Here is a 27681-nt window from a genome sequence, read left to right on the forward strand (position 1 = left end):
AAAATAGATTTAAAAATAAAACATCCAATACATGCTACCACATGGATAGATTTTGAAAACATACTAAGTAAAAGAAGCCAAAGGACCACATATTGTATGGTTCTGTTTATATGAAATGTTCAGAATAGGCAAATCCATAGAGACAAAAAGTAAAGGTGGTTGCCTAGTGCTGGGGGGTTGGAAGAAAAGATAGAGTGACTGCCAGTGGGCACAGAGTTTCTTTTTGGGGTGATGGAAATATTCTGAAATTGATTGTAGTAATGGATATGCAACTCTGTGAATATACTAAAAATCATTGAATTGTACACTGTAAATAGGCGAACTGTGGTATAAGTTATATCTTAATAGGAACTATTATAAAAAAATAAAATACTAAATTTGGAAAATAGTAGTTGACATCAAAACTCAGTAGACAAGTTAAATAGATTAGACACAAGTAAAGAGACAATTAGTGAATTAGAAGACCTGAGAAAAAATAATGATTACTTGGAAGATGGGGATAGAAGGCTCAGAGAGGTTTGAGAGGAACTAGCAGATAAAATAGACAAATAGCTTACTGTCTGTTTGGCTAGATGGGCCATAAACAAGTAACCAAATGTGTCAGGTAAGGATGCATGCTGTGAAGAATAAAGTAAGCTAAGAGAGTGATGGTAGATTATTTAGGGGTTTTTGTATTGGCTGGTCTGGAAATAGTTTTCAGTGAGGAGAGAGCCATAAAAAAAAGAGCGTTCCAGAGACAGTAAAGTAAGTGTGAGAGTCCTAGGTAAGAGCATGATTTACTTGTTCAGAAAACTGCTAAGCCTATCTGTGACTGGAGGGGAAAGACAAGGTGGTTTCTGAAATTGATAGATGAGGTCAGAGAGGTAGCCCAGTAAAGGATCATGTTGAGCTTTGTAAGCTGTAATAACAACTTCACAGTTTATTCTGAAGGAGAATGGAATCCACCAGATGTTAAAAGTTCACCCACAACAGATGAGAATTTAAACAAACAAAAAACTTGTCCTCTACTGCAGGTAGTTTTAGAAATTCTATCAGTATTATAAATTGTGATTTTTTTAAATGTTTAAGTTATTTGTAACTAAATAGAGATTCCAGAATATATCTATTTGTATTGCACATTTCTGTCCAGATGGTGAGCTGAAGGTTTAATTGTGATGATTCAATGTTGGAGGGAGGGAGGGAGGGAGAGAGGTAAAGAAGCCTGAGAAGGAAGAGTGGGGAAAAAAATGTCAGAATGTATCTCTATCTGTATTACAGGTTTCATGCAGAAAGAGCTATTGGTATTATTACCCACATCCTACCTGAAGATCATCTTCTTTTGGCTTCTTCAAAGAGGGTGAAAGGTACCCTTTGTAATCTAGTTTCCAATATATACTTATATACATGTCTTTTTCTTTTTTAGATGTCTTTAGCTGTCGATTGTAATAGTTGTCTAATCTCTGAAATTTTTAAATTTATGATAGATGGTATAAAATAGGAGTTTTTATTCATTTCCTCAGGGGTAGTGCATAGGATTAGACTGTATCCACGTATTACTAAAATAGCCAATTCACTGATTTAAAATATTTGCCTGCAATTCTACTTAAGAATTTCCAGTTGTTCATAATGAAAGGTTGTTTGCTTCTCTCATATAACATTGTTAATAAGCTAGAATGTCTATCCTCCCTTCCTCCCTTTACGTGCATTAATTCATTTCTTTTGCGAGGATAGCAGAATAACACAAATGATTATTGTATAGTAACATGGATAGCAAACTGAATATGGGTTTTTCACATACCTTCAGCTCTATAGTATAGGAATCTGAAATTCACTTTCATATTACATTACCCTTAATGTTGCAAGGCTCTTACTAAATACCACTTCTTTTTTTTTTTTTTTTCCTCTTACCCTAACCCTAACCTACTTCTTTTCTTATTTTAATTTCTAATCTCCACCAAGACCCTTTTATTTAAGGCATTTAATTTGCCAACATAATTGGATCATGAACCTCATAGTAATTCCATGCATGTCGGATAAATTTCACCTTAATTCTGGAACGGGGGTTTGCATTTTTAAAGGATACATGTAATACATGATTAATGTCAGAAATTAAAAGTTAGATAGAAAAGAGAAAAATTAAGTCACCGGAAATCCCACCAATCCAAAATCAACATTTCTGGTGAGTTTTTTTAAGGCTTTTTCTTTCTTCCAAAAATGAAATGAATGAATACTTTTTTTTTTTTTTTTTTAGTTTTATAATTTTTTTTTTCACTTAATATAATCATTATTCTGTGTTAGCACATGTAGATATATATCCTTTTCTCTAATGTTTTCAACCTCACTTCTATTGTTGGATTTTAATACTGTTCTTAACCTTTTGTTCTTTAAAAATACTACAATGAAATAAATCTTTAACTTTTATGCACATGGACTATTTTCCTAGAAATAAAATTACCTGGTAAAAGACTGTGTGTATCTGTAATACTTTAAATGGAATTTCAAAGTCTTGAATGTGACTTTTAAATTGAACTGTCATCTGGCCTGCTTTGGTTGGTCAAGTGAGTAGGAGGAAACCAGTTCTTTCGCTGTTATTTGGTTAAAGGTTATGTTTCATAAAAGTGTGGTTTCAAAATTTTCAACAGTGCTTAGGCACTCCTTGACCCAGTTTCATAACTTTAAAAAATTTTGCTATTCGCTTTAAAAAACATTCATATTAGCAAAGTTTAACAGTCTAGTAAAATATAAATTAATTCTGCAAAATAATTTGATCTATACCATTGTTTTTCTTAAAATTAGAATTCATTATACTATGTAAAATTGAATAACCCCCAAACTGTATTTTTTCTTTAAAGTAGAATGCTTTCATCTCTACCCATATTAAACCATAACCACACATAAATATATAAAAAAACAGTTATAGAATTTAATTTTATATGCTCTGATTAGCTTCGATAGATGGTTTTGGAAGTACACTAATTTCATTGCTTTTTTATTCAGCACTTATTTTAGAGGAGATTGCGATTGACTGTCATAATAAAGAAACTGAACAAAGACTGCTTCAAGAAGCTCATGATTTGCACCTGTCTTCACTTCAACTAGCTAAAAAAGCTTTTGGGGAATTTAATGTACAGACTGCAAAACATTATGGGAACCTTGGAAGACTTTATCAGTCAATGAGAAAATTTAAGGTGGCATGTTTTCCTATATTTTTCTCTCTAAATAATTTTAAGTAATAAAGTACAATCTTAAATAATGTATCTTTAGTAATTTTAAATAATAAAGTATACACTTATTATACAAATCCAGACCATGGAAAAATAAGTAATATATCAAACCATAAAGGCTAATATGCTTATTTTAGTTAGACTTAAAACATAGCTCTTAGCTAGGTTAAGTACAACATTTAGCAGAAAACCTTGCATACAAGAAAATCAGATATTGCAAGTGTTATTAATTGTAGAGATAAACATTTACTGAATTTAGTTTCTTTTAGAATTTTGGGTTATAAATTCTTAATAACGTCCATTTTAGTGTCACAATAAAGATGAGAATGGCTGCCTAAGACTTTCATTTTTACCTGGAAATGAATCTACATATTTCATGACCTGAGTTAAGTTTGTTGGAATAGAAATTGTCAAAACTCCAAAAAATAAAATGTACTCATATAAATTAGCATACTATAGTATGGAGTTTCTTCACAAGATTCAATTAAATTTTAGAGCATGTTAATTGAAAGAAATAAATTTCATTTTAGAATATCTTGATGTTAATTTCTTTGAATAATTTTTTATTACCCAGACAAGTCTTCTCTTACCATTTTTGTCATAGAACATATTGCTATCATTAGGTTATATGCATAGCTTCCCCAAAGCAGTAATGCTTCTCATAGACAGTTTTTGGAAGAATATAGTATGTTCTCTAATCTGATTACCTTATGCCATCCATAAAATGTTTTTGGCATTTAGAAGAACCTTGCTCATTAGATAAGAATTATTGACATGAAAAAAGTACAATCTAATGATGAATATGGCTTAATTATTTTTCAGGAAGCTGAAGAAATGCACATCAAAGCAATTCAGATTAAAGAGCAACTTCTTGGTCAAGAAGATTATGAAGTAGCCCTTTCAGTGGGACATCTGGCTTCTTTATATAATTATGACATGAATCAGTATGAAAATGCTGAGAAACTTTATTTGCGATCTATAGCAATTGGTATGTTATTTTAAATTTTCTTCGTCAGTTGTTTAGAGATCAGCATGTCAGTGTCTTAGATGTTGTATAAGGGAAGTGTTATTATTAAGACTCTAATGAGTTTAGAGCTATTAAGGATTTCTAAGAACCACCCAAAAATCATCTAGGACATTTTGCTAAATGTGATTTATTGATGTTGAAACCAGTATAAACAATATGACAGAGTGTCAAGTATAGGCAAAAGTAGTTATTTTAAACTATTTATATAATTACTATCTCCCTCCCTTCTTCTAACTTTAACAACATAGATTAGGTTTACCTGTTTTTGAATCTGATATAAATAGAAACATACAATGTATTTTTTTATATATCTGGTTACTTTGGACGGACACCAATTGTGAAATACATCTGTGTTGTTTGTTGTTCCAGATTACTGTTGCTTGTTAATTTCCAATGCTATATAATATATTATTGGATTACTATATCATTATTTATCCATTTTACTGTTACTGGATATTCAAAACATTTGGATTGTTTCCAGTTCAGACTTATATATTACAAAATAAGATACTGTTGGCATCATCTAATGTTGTGCCTGTTAAAATTCTTTCCCATTTTTATATTAAATTGTTTGTCATTTTCCTATTTTATAATTCTTTATATAATATGGATATAACAAGCCCTTAGTTGATTATATGTATTGCAGATAACTCTCATTTTATTGCTTATTTCTTGATGGTGCTTTTCAAAGTACTTAATGTATTCGAATGTATTGATATTTTATGGGTAGCACTTTTTATATCCTGTTTAAGAAACCTTTCCTACCCCAAAGTCATGAAGATATTCTTTTAGAAGATTATCTTCTGGAAACTATGTTTTACCAGTCAGATTTGGATCTACAGTCCTGAAATTGATTTTTGTTTATGGTGTGAGGTAGGGTTCAGTTTTTTTTTCTCCATATGGATATGTAGTTGATGCGGGACCATTTTTTCAAAAGACTATTTTTTCCCCCTCTGCTATGCTACCTGTCATAAGTCTTATATCCATGTATACGTGGATTCCCCATTGTCCATAATATATTGATTTGCTTGATCATAAAATGCACATAAAGTAGTTTTAGAATTGTTACTCCATAGTACTATGAAAAACAAACCTACTACTCAGAGTTCAGTCTTTGTTTACAGTTTTCTTTTGTCTTTAGCCTGAAAGTATATACTTGGAATACTGTGTTCAAAATTTACCTGGGTTATTACTCTCTTTTCCCTCTCCCCCTGCCACCTCATCAGTGTAGTTATTCTTTGGAAAGATAATTAGGTTCATTTGTTTGTGTTTGTATAACATTTCCCCCATCTTTACTTTTATTAAAGTATGTGAAATATTAATGTTCTAAAGTCAGAACTATAGAAAAGTATGCTCCTAGATGTCTGATTTTCCCTAATTTCTTCTACCCTTGTGGGTAACTAATCGCATTAGTTTCTAGTTTGTTCTTTCTGTGTATCTTTTTGCACAAGTGTTCAGATACATAAAGATTTTATTTTCCCTTTCTTACACGAAAGGTAGCATACTATACTACCTTTTTGTACTTTTTTATAGTATAGTATGCTAAAGTATAATACTATATTTTTGTACTTTGCTTTGTTTTTTAATTTAACAACATACCCAGTAAATCATTCTGTGCCAGTTCATAGGGAGCTGAGAGCTTCCTCTTATGTGTACAATGCATAGTATGCCATTGAGTGGGTGTAACATGTTTGATTGAACCATTCTTCTGTTTTGTTTCTAATATTTTGCAATTATAAAAAAATGTTATAATGATTAACCTTATGCATTTGTATTTTTCTGTTATTGAAGGTGCTGCTTTTTTTTACTTTAAATCTCTTCAGATCAGTCCTTCAAACTATGAAATTTTATAATTTTAGTGTAGAAACTGCTTGTTATTTCGTTATTTGAGCTTTCTTTCTTTTACTTTCAGGGAAGAAACTTTTTGGTGAAGGCTATAGTGGACTAGAATATGATTACCGAGGTCTCATTAAACTTTACAACTCCATTGGAAATTATGAGAAAGTGTTCGAATATCACAATGTTCTGTCTAACTGGAACCGGTTGCGAGATCGACAGTATTCAGTGACCGATGCTCTTGAAGACGTCAACACCAGCCCCCAGTCGACTGAAGAAGTGGTGCAGTCCTTCCTGATTTCTCAGAATGTTGAGGGACCGAGCTGCTGAGGAATAACCTCAGTTAACCAATTTACCTTTTCCCAGATTCCAGGGAATTCATACTGTGAAATCAAAACCATGTTGTTTTCTGGGGCTGGAATTTGCATTGAAACACTGGTCCAGTCCATTGACCCTATTTGGGTGATCCCTATCTTGCAGAGTGTCTGTAAGAATAAGCATATATTCAGTTATATTCAGCATGTACCGCATGTATAAGTAGTCTGGCCCATATTTTCAACTTAGTAGAACAAACAACAGGAAACTTTTCTTTTTAAAAAATAATTCATTTTGCAGAAAGCCTGAAAGAAAAAAAGAACCCCAAAATAAAACTATTTAAGAGTTTAAAAGAGTTGCATTCTTATTATGTAAGGATGATTTTAACAACTTTTTAACATATAATTCTTCCTTGTGAAGGTATTCAATACTGTACTATAAAGAAATTTTATGGGGGAATCTTTATATGCAGTATAGTAAAGTTAACACAAGTACTAATAGAAGAGGGACATCCTGACTTAGGTTTGGCTACCTGACCCAGAGAAGTGAATACAACCACTCCAGAGCTCTATTACAAAGGAAGGACTGTCAGATTCATCTGTCCTGGACCACTGTTGATTTGTAAGTAATTGGAAACCTGATAGACCAGCAGTTTTAACTCTTCGATTTTTTTTTTTCTTTTGGTACAACAATGCAAGATACTCTGATAGCATTTGCTAACAGGACCACGAGGATCTAAAAAGGACCAGCCTAATGTAGAAAGGGTTAAGGGGTTATTTGGACCAGAGGCTTTAGATTATTATTTTAGCCCCTGCCTATACTTTTATCAGTAGAATAATTTCATTTAGATGTATAATAAAAAGTGATAATGCAAAAATTATATTCATGTAATAAACACCAAACTAGGGAAATTTGGCAATTTCTTTTGTCGAGGTACACAGATGGCAGTGCCATAAGCAAGTCTATAAATATCTGCTGCAGCCATCCCTCTCATTTTAAAAGTTACCCTAATAATCAATGCAGTTAACAAGTATGTTGGCTAAGAGTAATGAAATAGTTCTTGTCCGGATGGGAATTTTACTTTAGTTACTTTATGGTTTATGGGGATTAATGGAAAAAAATGCCCCCAAATAAGCAAGTCTTAGAATATTTCATTTTTATGATAAATAGTACAACTAGATAATTTTACTTGAAATTCAAGTCATATGGAAAGATTCCCTAATGATATATCTATTTTACTAACTTGTCTTTCTGTTTATTGGGTTTTGATATTTTTTTTAAGCCAGTCGGGTTATTTAATGGTGAGGTAATATTCAAATTTGAGAAGTGTGACATGTAGCAATCCAAGAAATAAAAAGATCTTTTGCTGTTACCTCAGTTCTTATTATAGTGGCCTATTTGGTGCCTCTATAGTTAAGAATCAGGGTTTTCCCCCTATTTTCAGGGGTTCATGACTTGGCTGTTAGAGATGCTACTCCTGGCTAACGCTTGGAGCAGTCCAATGGATGAGTGGATGTGTGTCGAATTTTGGTTTTTTTTCAACATGCACGTTGGGGTGAGGGGGAAAAAATCTAAACACCATATTGAATACAGAAAAATTAATTGGAGATTCCAGATAAATTTGATTTTGAACTTCCCATATATAACCTTGTTTTCAACTGTTATTTGCAGGCTTGTTGGTTATGAGCCAGTGTTTTTAAGTTCCCAGGAGGGGATTGACCGGGGGAGGTACCTAAACAGATGAAGCAAGTCCAGATCCTAAGATAATAACTATGTGATTTCAGAATCTGAGTTTATTCCTGAAATCAAGTTATTTTCAGTTTTGAAGAGTGCATTGGCACACCTGCACCTCTCCCCTCCCAGTTAATTACAATCTAATGTCAAGAGGCACTTCTTTATTAATTACCAAATAGTCTGTGTGACCAAGGACTAACATTTTTAAGTTACTCAGCTCTATCCTCACAGGCCTATGTATTTAATACCTCCAAAGACATTTTCAGGATAGACTTTGTATACTTTTGTTGGTTATTTAGAGTCCTGTGGTATGTTTGTGGTATAGGACTGTCATGGTAAATTGTTTTTCAATAAATATTTTGAAACTTATGTTTCTATATGAAGTTTTTTTTAATCTATATTTTTTGGTTTTGTGCACATGTAGTATTTCCTAGGATAAAATCAAGCAAATTACTTAAGGCCTCATCCTCTCTAATTCAGTTTGAACTTAGCTCACTCTCAGTGATAAAGCAACATGTTATTTAGAAGCCTAGGATCACAGGGTGATAATGTTAACTGGCAGCCAGTTTTTTCTTAAAAAAAAAAATCATTATTAGTAGTTTCCCCTTATTACCACTCCTTTAATGTAGTTTTTGGAAATCCATGCCCTTTGATTTCATGCAAATACTCTAGGTTAAGAGAAGAGATTTCCAGTTTCTGTTAGCAGTATAATTTAATATGCTATTATTTCTGGTTCTAGTGAAGAATAATACCCTAATAATTTAAAGTGTAGGATTTATCCTTTTAATAGGGATGTTTAGGATAAATTAGGGAGGTAAATGTCACCATCATTTCTAGAGTTTAAAAAAGTCTCAAAAATTTACCTCACAATAGGTAATAGCTTCCACAAACTTTTCTCATATAGTGAGGTTGTGTGTAAGGAAGCCTACACTAACTTAAAGATTCTTCTGGAAGTTCAGCAAAGTAATGTTAAATAAAGGGTCTTTGGTCTCGTCCTCCCTGGCTTCATTTCTTCTCTCTTATTCACTCTTTTCCTAAAGTTGGATGCTACTCAGTTGAGTGCATCAGGGAGCTCTATAATATTTGTACCACACAGGTGGTCCGTCACTCCTGCATTCAATTTAATGGAGCCAGTTGGGATTTTAGACCATAATGTTTATGGGTCGCCAAAGCTGACTGCTCAAAGCATTAGGACCCTCATTACCATCAAAGCTCTGTCTCTGCTTAAGAACAAATTTAATATTGCTTTGTGATAACTCTTGTGTAGTAATCCCAGTATGCTTTCACTTGTGAAAATAAAAGATTTAACAAAGACTTTTGTTCCTAGGCTATTTGGGAAGAGTTCATAATATGGTGAAAATTAAGTGCAAAGGCTGCAATCTTATAAATAATAAGAGTTGCCACTTGGCTGCTCCGTTTAGTGCAGACAGAACGCTAAACAATAAACACGTATCTAAAACATGATTGAAGCTTTGGCCATACTTTTGAAAGAATGGTTTGCTAAGTAGCAGGTATAGTTAACTGCTAGTTGATTTTTTTACCCCCCAGAATGTGCAACCCTGCTACTTCCAAACTTCTTTTTCTGGATGGCAAAGTCACTACTGGAAAAATACTTATAAGTGCAAACTTTTTTAAAAAGAGTTTTAGTTTTACTTTAAAAATTGACATATTTTACCTCTTGGCTTTGGAAGACCTCAGATCTTGCTAGGAAATTCATTTTTTAAAAACTGACATTTGGATTAATCTATAGCTTGAACACTAGTAGTTGTATTGTCCACAAATCTCAGGAATGTTTTAGGCAGAAAACTGGTTTTACCCTGTTGGTGATCTGAAGAAGTGTGCTTTAGGATTTATTAAATAATACTCTTCTTTACTCAATCCTAGGTATTGATAGCATGAGTGGCCTTAGTGAGTTTGTTGAAGTGTACATTTTTTTCAAAAGTAAAATTTAAGATTAAAAATATATGCTATATATAGATATCTAGAAAACTTGGTTTGTGGTGCACAAGTTAAGTGTTGGATCACTAAATAACTTGCAGGTACAATTTGTGTAACATTACTCATTTCTGTATATTCCTTTTATGGGAAGATATGTTGCCATGGTAACTAAAACTTTTCAATTTAGTTCTACTTTTATGATGTGAATGAATGCTACATTTTATTAAATATTACCAGGTCAGTACTATTTTTATACTTTATTAAGTAACGGGATATTAGTTTAATAGACTCAAAAAGGTCTTAATGAAACAAAAGCAAGTCACTAACAATTCTTTACATGAAAATCCCTACTAATAGTGCCACAGTAATTTCTATAGAAATATCTAAGGTTATTGATAGGTTTTTTAAAGACAATTCTTCATTGTGTCAGAATGACCTTTTCTTATCCTTATCACAAACTTGTAGTGCCCACCATTATTTGTAAACCATTAAACCATACTAAGTATGTTTGTAACCAACATTGTGATATATTCTGTACTTGTATTGCTAAAAATGAATTATTGACTTAATAAATATAGTGTTCCTGCATTCATAGTGTATCTGTTTCCAGTTTAGTTTGATCACTTTTGTTTGGGACTTGGGATTATTTAAACATTGCAGACTTGTGTTCATTAGAGAACAGTGTGAGAGAAACTGTTGGAACTAGAACAGAAGTGCTCGGGTTCAAGAAAAGTAAGATATGTGGCAGAGGAGGCACATGGTAACAGCATTTAGAAATGGTGCCCATGAAAGTACTTTGGAAAAGACAAAACACTACATTAGTGCAGGGGAGATTTTAAACTTTACAAAAATAACTACATCATTCTTTTCCCCAGTCTTCTAACTCAAAGGCTGAAAATAGGTGATGAGACCTGGTGAAATTCTGCTGGCTTTCATAGTAGAGAAAATCGTGGGTTTGGGTGTCAGTTCTAGCTCTGCCACTGAACAGGAAGAATCTGAGATTTGTCATCATAAGCCTCTTTGAGTTTCATTTCCTCACATGAATGGTGGGGTCATATTTGGCCTTTTAAAAATTCCACCATGTAACAGCGTGAATCTTAAGCACTCAAAACAGTTACAGGAAGTAAAACCAAATTTGAAAAGATGATAAGGAATATTAATCAACATTTAGACAAAATCACAATATCACTTGGAATAAATAACACTGGCTTCATCAAACCTGCCACCTTCAATGATAACAATATAAGTTTTTTTTTTCCTTTTCTCCATGACTTTGAACATACTGTTCCCTCTTTTATATGGAATGCCATTCCCTGCATTAAAGCATCTGTGAAGCTCAATGGACAAGGGAGGCTTCCCGTAAGGCCTGAGTTCTCTCTTGGTGCTTAACGCAGCATTTTATTTAAAGCTTTGTTAAGGCCATTACTATATAATCATAACTTAAAAGGTAAGACCATTTTGAGCTTATAAACTTTGTTGATTTGTGCATTTATTTAACAAATTTACATAGTTGACTAACACTATTCTAGGTGTGTTAGCAAACCACACCCACTTTATACACCTTTATTGTTTGAAAATTCAAGGCAAACATTAGGATGGCTATTATCTGTATTATTGGTGAGAATGGTGCTTTGTAAAAGAGGTGATTTCTCAAAAAATTAAAAATAGAATTACCATGTCATCTAGCAATCCTTCTAGGTACATACCTAAAAGAATTGAAAGCAGGACCTTGAACCAGTATTCATACACCTATGTTCATAGCATTGTTCACAATAGCCAAAAGGTGGAAGCAGCTCAAATGTCCATAGAGAGATAAATGGATAAATAAAATGTGATATATACATACAATGAAATATTCAGCCTTAAAAAGGAATAAAATTCTGACATGCTATGATATGGATGAACTTTGAGGACGTTATGCTAAGTGATATAAGCCAGTCACAAAAGGGAGTGGAGAGAGAGTAAATGCTGTATGATTCCACTTATATGGTGTATATAAAGTAGTTAAACTTACGGAAACAAAGTAGATTGATGGTTTGTCAGAGCTCCGAGGAAGAGAAAATGGGGAGTGGTTGCTTAATGGGTAGAGTTTTAGTTTTGCAAGATGAAAAATTTCTGAAAATCTGGTTATACAACAATGAGTATAGTTAACACTACTGAACTGTACACTTAAAAATAAGATGGTAAATATTGAATTAGCACAATTTTAAAAATTTCAGGGCAAAGGCTTTCAGCTTGCATAAGCAGTTAGGCATGATATACAAAGTTTGCAAAATCTGTGAGTGACTTTCTGAATTGGAATGTTGATGTAACATATCAAAGTTTATTTGCATTTAAAATCCTGCTCAGCACAGAATCAGGCTTTGTTTTTCATTCTTGATGCTACTTAAATAGTTTGAGTATTTTTCTTTACTGTTGCTGGCTACGATCCACTGCCAGTCCATATTCTGCATCTGTTATGTTGGTGTCAGAGTAATCAAATTTCTCTACACAAGGAAAAAAAAAGACGAGTTATTTAAAAACTACCTTTGATGCTTTTTGACTGGAATGAAGTTAACTTAGTATATATTTGATCACTCAAATCTTTAACTTTTTAGAAATACGATTTAGCTAACAGCAGCTTTTATCAAAAGGTGAGAGTTCTAGGAAGGCAGCATGCTTAATTAATATGAGAATAAGTCCAGAGCAACTGCCTCTAACCAGACTTGGGACCTTAGGCAAGATAACTCTATTTCTGAAGAAGAAGACACTACTTGTCTGTTGGATTATTATGAAGATTAAATGAACGCAATGCCTGGGTCAGTACTAGGATCATTGTAGACACTGAATATGTTAATTCCTTTCTGGCTTCCTCCTCCCTTGCTAGAGGGTTATGGAGAAGAAAGAGGAGACTGAAAACCAGTTTTCTTGAATACATGATAATCAACATGCCTAGCCTGATGATTCCATCTGCAAGATGGCACCTGTAAGACCCACTTGTCACCCAGCATCATAGCAGTTACTCAGGGTTTCCATAAAAAGCAGGACTGAGCTAAGCATTTTGATTTCAGGTCAGGTTTGTGGAGGAGGAGAGTTAGGTAGATTGTGTCCTTTTGAAGCTTGGTTCTAAGAAGTCACTTAGAGTCAAAAAGGGGAAAGTCTCAGAAGAAAGAAATTGGAAGAGAGCTTGTCAAAGCCATACATTTCTGGGAAGCTCACAGCTGACTAGCGCAACCCAGAGCAGAAAGGTAATGCAGACAGACTCATTCAAGCCTGAGATTGCCCTGGGCCCTCAGATCTCTCTGCCTCTAAAGACACCCATATCCATTTTCTAACTTCTCCCTGATAGATAGATTGTCATATTCCAGAGACATCTCTAATATGGTTTAGGGTATTAAAATTAAACTGGGATCCCACATCTGCCACTTCGTAGCAAGAAAGCACCCATGACTTCGGGAGGACAAGCTGTTCAGTACAGCAGTATCCTTGTCTCCAATAATTTCAAAGCCATAGATAGGAGGCTCTCTGGCTGCAGACTCTCAGGGCAACTTGAGATTTTTAGGAAGCTACCCTCCTACACCAGAAGTTATACCACAAAATGGGAAACAAAGAATAAGAAAAAATGTTAAATGAGGTTCACACGAACTTTAGGGAAAGTTCCAAGAGACTATGAGATCTCTTTTCTCAACCTAACCTACTTTTCACTTCTAAAAGTTCTATTTGGTTCTTTCAGAATCTGTCTACTCTTCCTATCGTATTGTTTTATTACCTTTTTCTCCTTTTTTATAAAAACCCAACCCTACATGGATATATAGATCAATGGACCAGAACAGAAAGTTCAGAAAATAGACCCGAATAAATCAGGAATTTAATATGTAATAAATAAAGGTAACATTTAAATCAGTGTAGAAAAGATGGATTTTTCTCTACATGGTATATTTTATAAATACACTTCCACATACACAAGGACCGTTAGCCATCTGAAGAAAAATACATTGGATTCCTATTATACAATTTAAACCAAAGTTAATTTCAGATAGACCAAAGATCTAAATGTAAAAACTGAAATCCTAGTGCTAAAAGAATTTTAAATATCCTTTGAGTGAGCAAGAACTTTCAAAGTCATATAGTAGCCATAAAAGAAAGGACTGATCATTTAACTACATAAAATAGAAAATATCTACACATACAAAAGAAAAATCATAAAGTCAAAACACAGTAGCACTGGATGTGGAATCGGGAAACCTGGGAAGTCAAGATTTCAATTCAGTTGTGCCAGCCTCTAAGCCTTTGTTTTCTTTGTGGTGGAGAGGAGTCTCCCTCTCAAGTTTTTTTTTTTTTTTTTTTTAAATTAAATTTACAAAACTCCCTCACAAGTATGACATTAAGATCTGATGAGATGGAGGCAAAGCACTTTGCCATCTCTCCTGAGTTACATGCATTGTGGCAGTGTTACTATGCAGAGGAGTCTACCAGGTACCCCCGAGGCCAGGATGGGAGTGCATCAGGCAATGGTCAACTATTACATCTGTGGTCATTTAAGGCCTTAGGGAAAGTATTCGTCATTCTCTAGGAGAGAGGCCCTGCTTTAGGGTCTGCCCAGTCTGGCCATCAGCGAAGCATTTTCTCATAAGGCGGCATAGGCCAAGATGTGATTTGGAGGTTTCCACAAAGGCACCCCATCTCAAAATAGCCTCCTTTAACCACCTGCTTCTGGTGTCCCCAAGTCCACCTTAGACAGACATACACTGAGTTTGAACAAATGTATAATGACATGTACCCATCATTCTGTCCTAAAAATCCTCTGTGCTGTTGGAGGGTTTTGAGCAGAGTAACATCTTATGATCTGCCTTTTTGGAAATCTGAGATCTTACTGAATTTGAGGAGTTAATAGGGCTCCAAAGCCAAACCTCACCTGTTGCTTGTTTTGCCTTCAGGTCTCTGGATTGTCCCCCACGGCAAATATGAAGCTCCCTCACTGCTCCCTGGTTTCCCTTTGCACACACACTGCCCTGGTCGGAAGAATAAATAAAGTCCCATAATTCCTCTAGATGGCAGTGCTGACTCACACACAGGGATGACCTGCTTTGTTTTCTTCCCAGAAAAGCCTGCACTTTCCCTGGGATCTTGTCAGTGAAATCTCTCAGGTGCAGAGAAAATTGAAAAGCCCTCAATCATTAGGGATACCTCCAGCCTGCTTGCCCTTGTCCCACAAATTCTCCCTGTTTTGTCAGCACTGTCAGGGACCACCCAAGCAAGCCTGCCCCCAGCCCACGCCTTAGCAGTCTCATCTTGCCTCTTATGGAAGGCAATGGGTGTAAGGAACAAAGAAAGAGCTGGGGCTGCCCCTTTCTTTCCCTGTTTATGCTTCTTCGTACTAGTTCTTCAAGTCTAGATTGATATTCATTTTACATTTTTAAATCTTTGACGGGATTCACTCCTGAATACAAATTGGGGGAGGGAAGGGTAGAAGAAAGGATCACACACATTTATTCTGTTCCTACCCATTCCAGGACAGCACTGCAGTACTGTATGATGTTGCCTCAGGCAGAGCCTTGATGCTCCTATGTTTTTGGAAAATGATTAGACCTGCTTCCTCTCCTAGAGTTGACCTCCATCTACCTGGACTTTCTATCTAGAAACAACGTGCCATCATCACTTCTCCTCTCCTTCCTTTCCTCCCTCCCTCCCTTTCTCGTCTCTCACATTTATTACCAAAAACTCAATTTTACTTTATATTATTCACCCCTTCCCTTTTATGCACATCTTCACTGACTTTGTATTCCCCAAAGGTAGCAAATACTAAAGGCTAAAAGGGTCAAACAGGCGGTAACTGAGTGAAGACCAGTCTGTAATCATCAGGGAGTGGTGGGGACTGTGATGTACTGGAAAGAATATCAGTGAAACCTAAGCAACTATGTCTCAGCCCCAGCTAGGCGTTGTCATGTGGGAAGGCAGGTCCACATTTGGGCAGTTTTTAAAAGCCAGGATCTAAAAAATGAAAGTCGTTGTTGTTGCTGTTGTTGTTAATGTGAAAGTCCTGAGTTAATATTGGCAATTAATTCTTCTAAACATGTTTTAAACAAGTGGAAAACCACAAGTGGCAAATAAAACACATCAGTGGTCTGAATTTAGCATGCAGGCTGCCAATTTTTGACTGCCGGTTTGAACCACCATGCTATTAAGGCTATTAATGTTGTTTGATGTTTCTTCTTTGTTCTGCCTCTGCCCTCTCTCAGTCTCCAAAGCATCTCCCCAGTACCCAAGGCATAGCAGCCCATTCCACTACTTGACTTCTCCCTTGTCTCTGCCTTCCCCCCACCACCTCCAAGTTTACCACAAGATCAAGTCTAGATGATTTAGACAAGTTGCCAGACTTATTCTGATGCCAGGCCCGCCTTATTCCTCCTGTGCTCTTCCCTGATAAATGAACATCAGCTCTTCTGTTATTCCCCAGAGGCCTTCCTCAGGCACCTGTATTTACCCATTGTAATGTCTACTTATTTCTCCCCCACTAGACTGTGATGGTCCTTGACACAAGCAACCACCTCTGTATATCTGTGTGAGGCACCTGCCACTCAGAAGGTGGCTGGCAAATATTTTTTAAATAAATGAAAAAATGAATGAAAGATGATTATTAGACAAGTAGAGCTGTCTTAAGGATGTTTATTTCCACCCCATTTATGTATAATTAAGACCGGAGTCTCTTTTTGATAAAAACAGTTTTCTTCTTTCCCCTCATGGATCCCCATCCCCCCAGGTGCAGAGGTGTTGAAGACAGACAAGTGCTCTGGGACCCAGAGCTAGCTGGCCCTCTGTCTCAGCCAAGTCTTCTTATGGGCAGGTCTCTGGGGTTTCTGGGGCTTCTTTAATCCTCTTCCTCTTGAGTTTTGGTTGTTGAGGAAGTTTCCTTAAAGAATCTGAAAAAGGGAAAGTCAGAGACAGTCCTGACGACATCACGAATAGTAGGAGACTCTCAGTCTGTAACATTTAGGGGTAGGGGGATGGTAGGGACCAACAGGAAGGACAACAAAATCTTATCTTTCATCCAACCTGTCCACAGATACTCTTGTCTCACAGATACACTGTGCGGAAAGAGACAGTATATCTCTCCAGTTTATAAGACCTCCTCCAGGCACAGAGTAAGGAAATGGCCTGCTCAAAGCGTGAGACAACTTAGGGACACAGTGGGGACCGGACCCACGTTTCTTGAGATCTGACTTCAGACTCTTATTCCTCTCTACTCCTCTCTTAGGTTTCTTGCCCCAGTTCACAGTACTTTGCTCCTGGACTGTTTCCAAACACCACTGCCATCTTTTTATTTAAGAACTGACTTATGAGGTGTCTACAGACTTGCCACCCTGAACAAGCCCGATCCCATCTGATCTCGGAAGCTAAGCAGGGTCGGGCCTGGTTAGTACTTGGATGGGAGACCACCTAGGAAGACCAGGTGCTATAGGTATAAAAATTAAAAAATAAATAAATAAATAAAATAAGGGATTGTAAGCCGACAAAGTCCTTGCAATCTGTGAGGTCAACCAAGGGTTGCCTCACCTAAAAAAAAAAAAACTGACTTATGAACATAGCGCCAAAGAAACACCGTGCACGTTACTATTAATTGCACAGATAGAACTCCGAGATTATAGCCCCTTCATGGTGAATCCACCAGTGGTACATTGTATGTTTTCTCATGTAACACACATAATGTGAAGAACACAAAGTCATCTTTAAGGTGTTCCATCCAGAAAAAAAAATGTTTGACATGAATTCATGAAGACTTTTCATCTAACGTCCTGTTTAAAGATAGAGAAACAAGCTTAAAAGATGTCAAAAGTAAGCAACAAGAAAAAAGCAGAAAGTGGAACGTTCTACCTAATGATAGCCTGATTTCTTCAATAGGTCAGGGTATTATTAAAAAGGGAATTTTGTTTGGGTGAAAGAAACTTAGGAGACAATCAGATGAAATGCACGGTTTCGGAAACCAGTGCAAAAGATATCTTTGACAACTGGGAAAATGTGAATATAGAATACTTAATCCAACAATAAAATGAAATGAAAACATTAACATGGAAGTTTGATATAATTAACTGAAAAAAAAGCAAGTTCAAATCAAAATTCTATACATAGCCTGATCTCAGTTTGGTTAAAATACATGTATTTATATGCCTAAAATAAAATACTTCTAAAAATACATCTAAAATACATCTAAAAATGCTAGCAGTGGTGATGACAATGTGATGTTTATATTTTCTTACTTTTGCTTATCCATATTACCTAATTTTCTATGATATGCTTATGTTTGTAGTAATAAAATGTTATTTTAAGAATTGCATAAAACCAAACTTCTAAATGCACCATCCAAGGCTTTCTCTTGTTACCCTCCTGCCTATATTTCTCCAACCTGTTCTTCCATTCACGTTCAAGCCCAGACTGTCTGCTCAGTGCCTCTCACCTTTGCACACTTCCTCAATTTAAACTGTAGGCACAAAGCCAGGCAGGGTTCTGGGTCTCAGTAGCTGCCTTACCCGTGTCCACTGTACCTGATCTGTTCTCACCCCTGCTCTCCCACTCAGTCCAGCTGTGACTGGTGGATGAGTCCCTGAGGGCTGCTGGCTGCATTAGCCCGGCCAGCAGGACCTTCAAAGGAACATCTGGGTCCAAGTTAGGGCCATGCTCTGAGATCCTAGGTCACCCTGTTTGCCTTCACTTTCTTCCCCTGTAGCTAGGCAAGAACAGCTCATTTTGGCCCCAGGAGCCAGTTCCAGAAGCGTGAGGGGTAGGTGGCTGCAACATCTCTCTGTACCTCAGTGCACAGGAGAGGCCTTCATAGGTTCAAACCTTGGCTGGAGCCCCTCGCATTGAAGAATTTCTGTCCCCTATCCCCATAGCCTCTGCCCAGAGAGCCAGGCAGTGCGGTCATTGAAGAGAAAGGCCCTTCCCAGGCCATCTGGCTGCACTTCTCCTCCCTGTGGGAATGAATCCTTCCCTCAGCCCATATGCCACCCAACACTGAGAGTGGCCATCCTGCTGCTGCTTGTCCACTTCCTTGGAGTCCTCACTCATGGCCTCTAGACACAATCTCTGCTCTGCTTCTGGTCATACGGGAAAGTGCCTTCTGGTAAATTTTAACTGAAAAATGTGGGATTCAAAACCATGTATCATGAGACCTCTGGGGAAATTACACGGAACACTGAAGGAAATTCAACATTAATAGTCACAGTCTGGGTCATGGGTGATTTTCCTCTCTTAAGTTTTATACTTATCTTTGCGTCTCAAACTTTCTATAATGAGCATATCTACTGGGAGAGGGACAAAAAAAGAAAAAAGAAAAAGAGAAGAGGAAGGAAAATGGATAGAAAGAGAGATGCAGGGATGAGGAGAAGTTGGAAGGAGGAAAGAGGCACAAGGAAGTCTGCTCCAGGTTGGAGCACACACGCTCTCCTCCAGGCACCACTCCCCCAGCTCCTAGCGGGCATCACCTGTCCTGACTTGGATCCTGGATCTCTGCTCCCCGCTCAGGGAGGCCTCGCAGCCTGGGGCCTGCATCTTGGACAGCCTCTCCTTCATGCCGCTGATGTTGCCGTGCAGCCCCCAGGCGCTGCAGAGCTTGGGCAGACTATCTTCTTGGTCAGCCAGCAAGGAGCTCTCCGGAGTGCCCAAGGGGCAGAATGCCACCTGCAACGAGATCATAGTGTTGAGGAGAGTGTGGAAAAAGGGGACCATGTTCTAGAGCCCCAGCCCTGCCCTTGTCAGGAAACTGCTGCAGTCTGGCTGCACCTCACACCTGCCAAACTAGAAAGATGGAGTCACAGAAGCAGGAGAAAAAGGATCATAACGACATTGAGGGTAGGCTGCCAACTGTTTCTTCTTGGATGGTTCTTTGCTTTGAGATATGTCCTCTGTTTCTTTTTTGAGTGATAGTGTCTTATGTGTTTGTAACGAAACAATGTTTTAAAGTCCTTTGCAAAATTAAAATTGAGAGCCTGAAAATATCTTTTGAAATTTTCCTGGCCGCTGACATTCAGGAATCACTAAAATGGCAGTTCTTCCTGTTCAGAGGAAGCATCACCGAAACGTGATCTATCCATTCATGTTCAGAGGAAGAAATGGAGACCCAGAGAGGGAGATGATTTGGTTAAAGCTGCACAGCTTGGGGTGGGAGGGTAATGGTAAGAGCAGGGCTTTCCTCTGAGCCGGATCATGTTGGAACCTGGCTCTTCTCTCTCACTCGCTATGTGGTTTCAGTCAAGTTACTTTATCGCCCTGCGTTTGGCATCTTCATGAACACACTGTGGGCAATAATTCTAATTACCATTTAGGGTTACTTTTGCAGATTACAGGAGGGAACATGAAGTTCCTGGCACATCAGAAACTGTTACCTATGTTTATTAGTTTGGACTCGTGGTTCTCAAAGTAGGGTGCTCTGTGAACTCCTGAGGATCCCTGATATTTTGACTTCACAGCCCCCCCTAAAAAGTGAGGTCCACTCAAAAATGTAAGAGAAACCACTGGAATTTCATGTAACCTAATGTGAAAATTTCATTAATACAAATCTGAAAAGGCTACATACTATATGATTCCAACTAAAAGTCATTCTATAGGAACAGTAAAAAGGTCAACGGTTGCCAGCAGTTTGGCGGGAAGGATTGAGAATAGGTGGAGCACAGGGTGGGGGTGAGGGGGTAAGGCCGCGAAAAACTATTCTGTATGATACTATAATGGTGAATACATACCATCATACATTTGTCAAAACTTGTAAAATGTACAACTCAAAGTGCACACCCTAATGTAACCTAAGGACATTATAAGTTAATGATGTATCAATATTGGCTCACTGATAATAACAAATGTACCACTTTAATGTAAGATGCTAATAAATAGGGGGAAAAAAGGGGGTGGATGGGAACTCTCTGTACTTTCTCCCCAATTTTTCCGTAAACTTAATACTGTTTAAAAATGTTCAATGATATGATTTTGGATTCCACAATGCAACTAAATAATTGCTACTTGTCGATTTTTGGTGTGGCATCAAAGAAAAATATCCACAGTTATCTGAAAATGCTAATTAAATACTTCTTTTTCCAAGTATATATCTGTATAAGGCTGGGTTTTCTTCATGTACTTCAACCAAATCAATATGTCATAAGAGACTGACCACAGAGGCAGATATGAGAATCCAGCTTTCTTCTATTAAGTCAGACACTAAAGAGATGTGCAAAAATGTAAAACAATGCCACTTTTCTCATTAAATTATTTTGTTTTGGAAAATAAAGTTATGTCTCATAAAAATTACTTATGTTAACATGTAAGGGGCTCCTCATTTTTATTTTTAAATGGATTAGTGGATATATATTTTGATTTTTTTCTTTAGCTTTAATTTCTAATAGGGCAAATCTCAATAGACATAACCTACATAAACAAATGCTTTTGGGGGCATTTTTAAGAGGGTAGAAGTGACCCGAGACCAAAATGTTAGAGAATCACTGGTTTTGGACAAAGCCAGGTCAGGCTCTGTCAACAGTCCCCAGAGCCTTTTTCAAGCTGGCTGTGACTTTCTGCCTGGCCTCACCCGTCCCCACCCATGGCTCCACAGGCATGTCCCTGATTCTGCTAACATCAGGATGTGAGTGTCGCGGTTGAAGACATAGCAGAAACTTGAAGCTGAGTCTCTGCCCTCTTCGGCCCCATTTTGTGCCCACTGCAGGGGTAAAGGTAAGGGCAGTGGGGTCTTCCTCAGGTGCTGAGCTGTGGAAAGGACTGAGGGATACTGGTTGTATCAGAGGGCCCCCTCGGTCCCAGGCCTCCCCACATAACCCAAGAACATACCAACCACCTCCCAGCCAGGCCCAGGAGGGGCTTTCCCGCACGCCTCACCAGGAGCTTGGTGTTCTGATTGCTCTTGGTGTACTTGTAGAGCCTGCGCAGCTCCTTCGCCTCCAACTCTGAGAAGAGGGAGACAAATCTCCAGAGCATCCTGCAGGGTGGAAACCCGAGGATGAGGGATGCAGAGCTCAGCCCTTCTCCCTCCAGCATTTGTCTTGTGGCCAGGACCACTCAGGGAAAAATGGGCCACATGCTGCCTCCTTGGTTTTTGGTCGGGGATATGGAATAACCAGACCTTGACTACCCCAACCTGGTAAGGAGGACCCATACCACACAATAGTTATTCAATCAGAGATCATTCTCAGGGCCAGGAGGGTTCTTTGTCCACTGTGTATACAGCCGCAGAGAATTAATGCTGCTCTGAGTGACCAGAGATCCCTGTTTTCTCCACTCCATCTTCACCACACTCGCTCCAGGATCCTGACTCTTTGACATAAAGGACTAGGGGATCTTGACTGAGGTTTGACCTTGAATCTAGAGGGGATGACGCAGGGGTGGGTATAGTGGGAAAGGCAAGGAGGCTGCCTTACTTCTTCCAGTGCTTGATTTCCCAGGTTCGGCAGCAGTGCTGCAGAAAGGTGTTGATGTGGTCCCCTAGGACCACCAGGCTCTGCTTCATGTACTTCAGCCTCTTCTTCTGGGGAAGGTCCTTGGGCAGGTGTAACTTCCGCAGAAACTTTTTCAGTGGCCTTAGATATTCTTTACACTGAGGAGGCAACAGGTAAAGTGAGGGGCCATAGGAGAAAAGAAGAGGCGGATGGGAAGCCCCACGTAACCAGCAGTTTGGCCCAGCTGCAGTCCTTGTGGCCCGGGAAGGGTTACACGTGTTAAGTGAAGAGGCTTCAGTCAACCTCTTATCTCACTTTTCCCCCAAGAGTGTGACAAGTGGGGCAATGAGCTATGGGTCTGAGGCCTGCCAATTTCTGACTCAGGTCTCCTGATCTGTGGGGAACAGAGGACAGGGCCCTGGGCTGGCCCCTTACTCACAATTTTGAAGGTATCCTGGTCCAGGCCCTTTGCATGGCGCACAAGTGAGTCTCCAGGGGAGACGGTGCTGGAGATCCTCTCTAAGCAGGGTACATCTGTCACCTGGGAGGAGGCAGGTCAGCTGAGGGGTTTGGGCTACTGCTCCTGAGGGGGCAATTCTGGACAACCACTTGCCCAAGTGCCAGCCAAAGCCCTTCCTCTTTTTCCCTATGACCTCTTCCTTGAGCCAGCACTGAGGGGAGTGAGTCCTGGGCGAAGAGTCCTACCTCTGAGAATCCCTGTTTAGAATACCTAGAATGCCCGATGCATTTCTTTTACAATAATTATAGCATAGTATACTAGCCAACTTTTCAAGGCACTTAAACTCATTTTATTCTCCCGCAAATTCTGTGAGCTTAGATATCATTCTTCCTGGTTAGAGATGAGGACACTAAGGCACCAAGAGATTTAAGTAACTCCTTGGGGAAAGGAACAAGGATTCATTTACTCATTCCTTCAGCAAACATTTATTGAATGCCTAAGTTACAGGCCCACCTCTTTGTATCCTTAGCCCTTAGCTTTATGCCATGCTAATGGGCACTGCGTGTGATGGTAATGGTAATAGTGAGAAGGACATTTCTGATCGATAAGTGTGGAGAGAGGAGGCATGAAAGCTGAAAATTAATGAAGACAAAGGGTGAAATAATACTTGGAGTCAAAACACAAGATTAGATGGACATGGCCGGATTTGCACCCAACCTTTCAAAAACCTCTCAGACAAGTGAACATTAATCCTTCCTGTTTTCAGGGGAAACAAGGAAGATCCAGACTCAGACCCCTGAAGGGAGAAACCAGGGAAAAGGAGAGAAGTAGATGGAAAGGGTAAGAGACACAGGCTCCTTCAGCCCCAGAGAGAGGGGATTCTGGCCGATCGGCTTTATAAAATCTACCACACACACCACACAACCACACATACAGACCATAATGTATGTACACACACACACACACACACACACACACACACACACACACACACACACACACGAAAGCCCTTGTTTCTCCATAACCAACAATCATCTTGCTGAGAATATATGTCCTTGGAAAACATCTGTTTGAATTAACCTTTTTTTGTTCTTTTCGTCTCTTGCTAACTCATGTACCTTGCCAATTTTCCTTCTTCACCTCTTCTTTGAATTTCATATTCTCTGCTTTTTAAAACTAGCTCCTCAGACTCTCTTTTCCTCCCACCCCCACATCTCCAGTGGCTTCACCTTCTCTAGTGGCTTGTCCCCTTCACCCTCTTGCCCATCTGAGGCTTCCATCTCAACAGATGTGCTTGTGGGCTCCAGAGTGGCACTCCTCACGTCTGCTCAGGCTTCTGACCTACTGCTTCTGTGACCTGAGTGTCTCAGGGAGTGGGCAGGTAGGCTCCAGAACCCGGAGCAAAACCATGGCAACTGCCAACACAGAGCCCATCCCCCCCACCCTCATTCCTAGGGGTAGATACCAGCCATCGCCTTCAACTGGGAATTGGACTACAAAGATAAGTAAGCAAGATGTGCTGGGAAGCCCCAGGACTTTGTCAGAGCTCACAGCTGCCCAGGAGAGGCTGGCACCCCTTCTCCCAAGAGAACTGTCAGATGGCGTTGATTTTGAACCCTCGTAAGGCTTTTGAAGTAACTTTCCTGCGTGTGTCCCATTCACGCCTCCTCAGTTACACCGTGGGATCCCTGAGCGTGAGGACCAGGGTTTGTAGCATTCCTTTCTCTGAGGCTGCCCTCAGAGAATGGAACACAGTAAATCTCTACTGAGCTAGATCTTCTCTTCCATCCCCGCTAGCCTCTAGGAAATTATCGTGTTAGGGTGTGTGTGTGTGTGTGTGTGTGTGTGTGTGTGTGTGTGTGTGTTTAAGGGCGTGTACAAAAATACTAGCCATCACGTATCATGTCAATTAACCATCACGACTGTCTTCTCTGGGATAAGGTACCAGCAGTGATCTCATTTCACAGAAGAGGAGCCGAGACGTAACTTGCCTTAGGTCCTCCGCCACTGAATGGGGTGCCGGCGTTTCGGTAGGATTCCGACTGCTCTGGCTTTCTCCACGGACGCCTCTCTCCGCGGATCTGAGTAAGCGCCGCCGACGGGGTCAGGGCGTCTCCCTGGCCGGCTTGTCCCGGAGGTCTTCAGAGGCTCTGGGAGGAGCGGGGTCCAACCGGCGACCTCGCCCCTAACGCGGCACCAGCGCCCCCTCGCGTCCTTCATCAGCGCACACGGCGGGTTTCGCGCGGTGCTAAGACCATTGCAGCCTCCGACTCACTTAACCTGCATCCTCTTCCCTGGAACGCTGAACTCCATTTCCTGGCTCTCGTCTTCGTGTCCTCTGGGTACGGGGTCCCATTTTATCTACCCGATTCGGCTTTTTTTCTCGCTTGACTTCTTGGGCTTCGGGTCGGACCGCCATTGGCCAATGGATCCAGAGCGGGGCTTTGGGTCTTGCCGGTTGGTCCTTCAAGGCCTCCACCTCGCCATCTGGCGGCGGTACCCTCACATGACAAGGGGCACTGCGGCTCGATATATCTAGGGGACAATGTGGTTCTGCTTCCAAACTGGAAGGTCTGTTCTCTGAGCATTAATTTAAGATTATTTTGCAGCTATTAAGACGGATGGTTATATTGGCAAGAGTGAGGAGAAGGAGCTCTCTTATGTAATTTATTGGGAATGATAATTGGTAAACAAAGTATGTAGTAACGCAAATTGTTAAATGTGCATTCTTTTTAACCCACAAATTCTACTTCTGTGAACTAGTCTTAAGGAGAGAAGATGTATGTATGAGGACTGTTACAGTGGTGACAATTTAGAAGCAACTGAAGTGTCATCGACATCTGTTCATGCTGTTGAGTTGGCTCTGGCTCCTGGCAACTCTATGAAAGAGTGATGTCCACAATGTCCTGTCCTCAACAGCCCTACTCAACTCCTGTAGACTCATGTCTATGGCTTCTTTTATGGAGTCTATCCATCTCATATTTGGTCTTCCTTTTTCTTGCTGCCTTCTATTTTTCCCAGCATTATTGTCTTTTCCAAAGAACCCAGCCTTCTAATGATGTGCGGGAAAGACAGCTTCAGTTTTATCACTTTTGCCTCCAGCTATATTTTAGGCTTAATTTTCTCTTAATTTTCTCTAGGACCGACTTGTTCATCTTTCTCTTTCATCAAGGTATCCATACAGCTCTCTTCCAACATCATAATCCAAATGAATCATTTTTCCTATCAGCCTTCTTCACTGTTCAACTTTCATGTCCACACATAGTAATTGGGAATATGAGAGTGTGAATGTTCTTAGTCTTGGTCTCTAATGACACATCTTTGTTCTTGATGATCTTTTCTAATTCTTCCATTGCTGCCCTTCAGAGTCTCAGCCCTCTCTTGATTTCTTGGCTGCACTCTCCATTTGAATTGATGGCTCAACCAAGGTAAACAAAATCTTCAACAATTTCAATGTCTTCATTGTCTATGTTAAAGTTGTGTATCTCTTCTGCATTCATGGTTTTTGTCTTATTGATCTTCAAATGCAGTCCTGCTTCGGCACTTTCTTCTTTCACTTTAATCAGAAGCCTTTTCAAATCATGGTTATGTTCTGCCTGTAAATTGGTGTCATCTGCATATCCCAGATTACTGATATTTCTTCTACCAATTTTCATTCTTTCCTCTGAAGTTTTTAATATATGTTTTGCATACAGCTTAAAAAAATAGGAAAATAAAATGCACCCTTATCTGACACCTTTGCCTATAGGAAACCATTCTGTCACTCCATATCCTGTCTTGACAGTGGCTTCCTTTCTACAATGCAGATTACATATCAGGACAATAGAGTGCTGAGGCACACCTATTTCTTTCAGAGCAACCCATAACTTTTCATGATCCATGCAGTCAAAGGTTTTACTGTAGTCTATAAAACATAGACTAACCTTCTTCTGAAATTCTTTGGGGCACTCCAGTATCCAACAAATGCTCACAATTTGATCTCAAGTGCCTTTTCCTTTTCTGAATTCAGCTTGAACTTCTGCTATTTCTTGCTTCATGTAAGGTAGAAGATTTTGTTGCTTTACCTTGAGCATCACTTTTTTGGGATTGGAAATTAGAGGAACGGTTCTATAGTTACCGCACTCTTTGGCATCCTCTTTCTTAAAGATCGGGATGCATGTTGAACATTTCCAGTCTGTAGGTCATTGTTTTGCTTTCCGTATTTGTTGATATTCTTGTTAGTATTTTGACAGATTCGGTCTCTGTGGCTTGAAATAATCCTATTGGTATTCCTTCTATCCTTGATAATTTATTTCTTCCCAATACTTTCAGGGCAGCTTTCACTTAGCTTTCTGAAATTACAGATTCTTCCTCATAGAATCTTCTTCAAAAGTATCCATCATTCTTTTGTCTCTTCTGTATAGATTTTCAGTGTCCTGTTTCCACCTTCTCAATTTTCTCCTCATCAGATAATGTACTTCCTTGTTGGTCATTTGGCATTCTTAATCTAGATTTGAATTTCCCTCTGTTTCTTGAATCTTCTGGTAGAGATCTCTTATTTTTTCTTTTTTTCATTCTCTTCCATTTCCTTACTCTGACTATCATAATAGCTCTCTTTATTTCTATGCGATAGTCCTTGAAAAACTGTGTTCACGATTCTAACTCTGTCATCAATAGGAAAGAGTAAATAAACACTCATTTACTCTTAAGTATGGTACACTCATACTTAAAAAAACTACTCTATTAAATATTAAAGTTAAAATTAATTTTTAAAAATAC

General features: G+C 38.7%; 2 protein-coding genes and 1 pseudogene across 2 annotated transcripts in view; 2 read left to right on the forward strand and 1 right to left on the reverse strand.

The window, feature by feature from the left end:
• Window positions 1-10643, forward strand: part of APPBP2 (amyloid beta precursor protein binding protein 2) — a 47608-nt gene extending 36965 nt beyond the window's left edge. The window contains exons 10-13 of the mRNA XM_006924910.3: window positions 1258-1343; window positions 2977-3167; window positions 4026-4191; window positions 6143-10643. Coding sequence (XP_006924972.1) covers window positions 1258-1343; window positions 2977-3167; window positions 4026-4191; window positions 6143-6396 — 697 coding nt within the window. The 3' untranslated portion in view covers window positions 6397-10643. The remainder of the gene's footprint in view (window positions 1-1257; window positions 1344-2976; window positions 3168-4025; window positions 4192-6142) is intronic.
• Window positions 10644-16713: 6070 nt separating this feature from the next.
• On the reverse strand, window positions 16714-26579 carry CUNH17orf64 (chromosome unknown C17orf64 homolog). Its single transcript, XM_025041606.1, has 7 exons — window positions 26348-26579; window positions 25204-25503; window positions 22903-22997; window positions 22446-22621; window positions 21907-22006; window positions 19512-19707; window positions 16714-16952 (listed from the first exon to the last, which is right to left on the reverse strand). The coding sequence occupies exons 1-7, from the start codon at window positions 26577-26579 to the stop codon at window positions 16867-16869; spliced, it is 1185 nt and encodes a 394-aa protein (XP_024897374.1). The 3' UTR covers window positions 16714-16866.
• LOC112473426 lies at window positions 17376-17494 on the forward strand (annotated as a pseudogene).
• Window positions 26580-27681: the final 1102 nt, after the last annotated feature.

This window comes from Pteropus alecto, unplaced genomic scaffold (assembly GCF_000325575.1).
Source record: "Pteropus alecto unplaced genomic scaffold, ASM32557v1 scaffold98, whole genome shotgun sequence".
NCBI lineage: Eukaryota > Metazoa > Chordata > Mammalia > Chiroptera > Pteropodidae > Pteropus > Pteropus alecto.

Coding starts and splice junctions, on each gene's coding strand:
- CUNH17orf64 (XM_025041606.1), bottom strand. CDS start 26,579: ATGAAAATTGGTAGAAGAAATATCAGTAATCTGGGATATGCAGATGAC. Junction 19,708..21,906: donor ATCAGAACACCAAGCTCCTG/GTGAGGCGTGCG, acceptor ATCTCGTTGCAG/GTGGCATTCTGCCCCTTGGG. Junction 16,953..19,511: donor CAGGATCCAAGTCAGGACAG/GTGATGCCCGCT, acceptor TCCCTTTTTCAG/ATTCTTTAAGGAAACTTCCT.